Source organism: Nuphar pumila, chromosome 1 (assembly GCF_984573655.1).
Source record: "Nuphar pumila chromosome 1, dmNupPumi1.hap1.1, whole genome shotgun sequence".
Classification (NCBI taxonomy): domain Eukaryota; kingdom Viridiplantae; phylum Streptophyta; class Magnoliopsida; order Nymphaeales; family Nymphaeaceae; genus Nuphar; species Nuphar pumila.
Genome location: NC_143249.1, coordinates 53341802 through 53346646, shown reverse-complemented (window position 1 = coordinate 53346646; position 4845 = coordinate 53341802). Strand labels below are relative to the sequence as shown.

Below are 4845 nucleotides of genomic sequence, written 5' to 3'. Positions count from 1 at the left end.
AAGTGGTGGTTATGGCCACAGTCATGCAAGTTCTTTTCTTAGAGTTGGATGTGGATAAAATTCTTGGTCATTAATATGAAGAAGAAGATGATGAATTAATTTGCTGCAGTGGGTAATATTTGGCCTTTCTATGTAAAATAAACGAAGTTCCATGCATCTTCTGTCGGTTCACGTGCATATGCATCTTTAATATATCATACTTTTGGATTATGAAGCACCTGCACTTGCACAAACTTCATTTTTTCTCTTTTTCATGTCCTCTCTCACTAAAGTTGTTTGTGCCTTTAATTTCAACCAGGTGTGTTGCATACAATAAGGACCCTAACCCTCTGTGATCATGCAAAATTTTTCCTCTCATTCCTCTTTTCCTTCTCTTTGCCTTTCTAGCCTCTATTCCCTTTTGAATGAGAATAAAAGATAGCAAAGAAGAGAGAAAAGAAAAGGAAGAAGAGAGAGAAACTCTTTTGCAAGGTCTCATTTGACCAAAGAAATGTTTTAAAAAATCACTTGCCTCCATTTTTAAACTATTTGCGAAAAAATGGAGAGACAGGATTCGCTCGTCGGTACGAGGTTCAACCATTCCTGGCGCCTTTACCAGGGGCAATCGAACTTATGCCTTTTGCTTTGCTAAATATTATCTAAGAATTTATTATAAGTCTAAAAATGCACAAAGAATCATGCTTGTGCAATGCAAATGCAAAAATGTATGCTTTTGAGAAAGTATTTTGGAAAATTGAGATTTTCCAAGCGATTCTGAGATGAATCTAATAATGGAGTGAAGAAATGATTCAAAAAGGTTTGAAAAAAAGTTAGATCCTGAATCTAACTCAGAATTTGTAATAGATCTGGAAGAAGAGACTTGAAATTCCAAGTCTTGGAGTGATCAGATTTTGGAAAGATAAATCTTCAGATGAAGAGAAAGGGAATTGAAATTTCTGAAATAAGAATGAATTTTCAAAGTCAGAATGGACCTTGAATTTGGATCAATTTTCAAGAATCAATTTTGAAAAAAAGAAATTGAGTTCAAGACCTGAAACAAGAATTTGAATTTGAATTTGAATTTGAGAAATAAATTCAAAATTGGCATTGAAAATGAGAATTGGAAATGGAACTGGATTTGTAAATCTGGAATCCTAGATGAAATTTGATCTGAAATCTGGAATGGAGTTGAATCCGAAATCTGGAATCCTAAATGGAGATTGGATTTGGAAGTCTGAATCTAAGGTGAAACTAGATTCTAAATCTGTAGTCCATGGAGTTGGATTTTGAAAATCCAAATGGATCAGGATTCTGGAAAACCCAGATTTGAATTTAAAACTTAGGAAAAACTGAATTTTGAGATTCAAAATCAATCTCAAAACCTTGATTTTGAATTGAGAACCAAGACTCAGTTTCTAGATAGAATGAAGGATGAAGTTTGAGCTAGAAATTAGAAGATGAATCAGGAATTTCAAAATTGAATTGAACTTTGAAATTTGGTCTGGGATATTGAGTTGTATTGAAAATCAAATCTTGAGGAATGGAAATGCATTTGAATTTTCAAAGTTGAATTGAACTTTGAATTAGAAATTGAATTTGGAATATAGAAATGAATTTGAAGTTTTAAGTTAAAGTGGACTTTGAAATTGAAGATTGAATGTTAAAATTTGAGAAATAGAAAGACGAATTTGAATTTATAAATAAGAATTGAAGATTGATTTGAGAAATGAAGAAGATATTTGAAGAATTGTCTTAAAATCACTTTGATTTTGAAAAAGAATTTTAAAAGTATGATGCAACTTTATCCTAAATGATGAAATGAATTAAAGAATTTAAAATTGGATTTGAAAAACATATTTCATTCTTTAAATGAATTGAAATAAGATTGAAGATATAATACATCCATGACTATGGTCAATGGATATATTATATAATAAACATATTTAAATTCAGGTGAAGAATAAAATACATTTTGGTGCCTTTATAGAGTTTAAAATGAAATTAACTCTCAATATATCTTGACTATGACCATTGATATATATTTTGAGTTAATTTTAAGTTAAACTCTGATAAAGGGGGAAAATATTTGGAAAATATGATGATTTTTTGAAAAGAGATCCACTGTGGATCCAGTGTTATTCCATAAAAGACGAAAATCCTAAGTTTTGTTCACACCTTGACTATGGCCATTGATGTAAATCATCAACTTAGGATTTAACTACCTTTTATTAAATGGTGCACGTGCCATTCGTGTTCCCATTTGTGAAGTTCTTTAAATGATGGATAAAATGATATGAAAACAAGTAATCTTATGTTCATACATTCTATTCTAATACTGAAAAGTAAAGAAATTCTCATTATCATCTAGCTATTACCAATTTTTGAATTGAAATTGAAATTCACATTTCTAAATTGAGAAGGAAAATTGGCCTAATTCCTGCAAAATGCAAGTTAGCATGAAGTAAAAGATGCATATAGAAGGAAGTTCATAAAATATAATCTTGAATCCACAATGCAAAATGATAAAGATTCATGCGTATGCTCTACATTGAAATAACATTTTAATATATCACAATAGATGAAATGCTCATGCTTATATCAATAATGAGGTGTATATGTATATGGGAAAATGAATATATATGATATCTCAGGCTAATGAAAATCCGTATGTAGGAAGACATATTCAAAACCTAAATGAAAATCCATGGATGTTTACCTATATATATATGTTGAGTGAACAATTACGCATGTCTTGCTTAAACACAATGCTTATCTATTTACAATGTTCACATTAGGTGATAAAAAAAATGATGGCCTAAGAGGCAAAAGTTTACTGTGTATATGCAACGGAGAGATGATGTAAATGCATTACTGCGGGGATGCTTACCAGCAATGAGGTAAACGGGAGGTGGTGGGTGCAAGAGTGTAAGTGAGGCTGAAATCTAATGGAGTGAGGGTCAAAGTAGGTGTGGTTGGATGAAATGAGGCATAGACCAAAGCAACCCCATATCCTTTCACAGTTGTATGCTAAAATTGCAAATGAACTCATTGCTCACAGGTTTCAAGCTTGTGCTTGATCTGGGAATGCCTCTTCTTTCACACCAAACTTATCGAATCGAAATGTGGGATGATTTCCTTCCGGAGGCTTCTCTTGGGATCCAACAATAGATTTCTCCCAGCTTCACTCCTTGAAATGTTAACTAGAATGGAACCTACATGTTTGAAAGGATCCTCTTTCATGTCATTATATGAATGACAGAATATTCTAGCAAGCTTCAAAAGATGAAGGCCTTCAGGTTTTGCATCCCCGATCTGAGGCAATGAGGAGATACCGGCATCCACCTGTGTGAGGTTAACAAGTAGCCTAACTGATAACTGTGAGTTGGAGTGCAGTTAAGTGAATAATGCTATAGATGTTTAGCTAAAATGCATCTAGTGACATTACATCAATTGATGAGAAAGAAATGTTGTGAAAAACCGATGAAGCTGTTGTGAAGGAATGTGAATAGTGGATTTTGCAGGAAAATACATAGAGTGTAAGGTGGGAAGTTGCTGCAATGTGATGAGTAAAGAATGTTGGCAGGTAGTGATGGTGCTAAAAATGGTTGAATGATGAAGGTAGCTGGAGAAGTGTGATGGCAATACTGTGGATGCAACAGTGGATTAGTGTGTTGATTTCAATCTGATTTCATTGGTAAGCCACTAAAACCATGAATCATCACCTAACAAAATATTATTTGAATTAACATCATAAAAATCATATTTTTAAGCACAAACTAAGACAAAGAGTCTCAAAGAATATATTCTTAGATACACACTATTCAAGTACTATAAGCGGTTAACACAAAAAAATATGTCAAAGTATCAATAAGAATGACAATAAAAAAAGGATGACTCAGAGAATACTTGAAGCAACAATAGCGTCAAATATCAAAATCGTGCAGATTCCTCAATAGACAATAGGAAGCAAGAAATTTTGTACAGGTATGCCTCATCGAAGCAACTGAAAATCCCTTCAAGAATCCAATTCCCCACCATTTGATTCATTTCTTTTGGACCAGACATCATATGCACCCTCTCCTTCCAATGAAATTATGGTTAACTTAAAACCAATGACGGGAAATAACAACATTGACTCCTGTAGGAAACATACAACCAAGCCACCCAAGGTCGTAATTCAAACACCATATGGAGGAGCCCTAGATGTCATACTGGAAACTCTAGCCTGCATTTGCGCTGCCCTAACTTTCGCAGAAGTTGCCCGATGAAAGAATTGCTCACGAGAGAGAACACTTACGTTCCTCATGTAGGCATCGAAGGGGATAACGCCTGCTTGAACCGCCGTATAAATAGAATCCTCAATAGCGAGATCAGCTGCAGTGCAGTCCAGCATCTGTCTCGACAGAGCATCGCAAGGCTCAAAGACATCATCAATATCGATCCCCGACTTCTTATTCACATTTTCCTTCACCCACGCTTCAAGAACATCTTCAATCATAAGAACTATCTAGAGCAGCTGCTCCATGCGATCTGGACTCTAATTGCTTCCATTTTGATCAAGATGATCAGATCTATTGATGAGGAAGGGAATCCGAGGAAGAGGGGAAGGAGAAGGGGGATCGAGAGATAGGGGGGGATACAAGATGAGGAAAATGGATCTTTGATGGATGAAACAGATGAAGTGAATGGATGTAATGATGAAGGCCAAATGCAGATATGCAACAAGGGATGATGCAGGATGATCAAAGCTAATACAATAAATGAAAGTGAATAAAATGCAATCCAATGTTGTTAAAATAGGAAATTGTATGCTAAAAGACAGTAAAAACAAAAAGGGGAAAACCGAGAGTCAGATATAACAGACGA

The 4845-nt window shown here is 34.3% G+C and overlaps 1 protein-coding gene across 1 annotated transcript; it reads right to left on the bottom strand.

Moving 5' to 3' along the window:
• Positions 1-3075: 3075 nt before the first annotated feature.
• Positions 3076-4477, bottom strand: LOC149848930 (uncharacterized). Its single transcript, XM_090005854.1, has 2 exons — positions 4277-4477; positions 3076-3354 (listed from the first exon to the last, which is right to left on the bottom strand). Exons 1-2 carry the CDS (start codon positions 4475-4477, stop codon positions 3076-3078), a joined length of 480 nt encoding a protein of 159 aa, XP_089861980.1.
• Positions 4478-4845: the final 368 nt, after the last annotated feature.

What these genes read in the sequence shown, in the direction of transcription:
- LOC149848930 (XM_090005854.1), bottom strand. Translation starts at nt 4,477, where the DNA reads ATGATTGAAGATGTTCTTGAAGCGTGGGTGAAGGAAAATGTGAATAAG. An exon ending in TCGATGCCTACATGAGGAAC is followed by an intron (nt 3,355 to 4,276) that starts GTAAGTGTTCTC and finishes TCCAACTCACAG; the next exon opens with TTATCAGTTAGGCTACTTGT.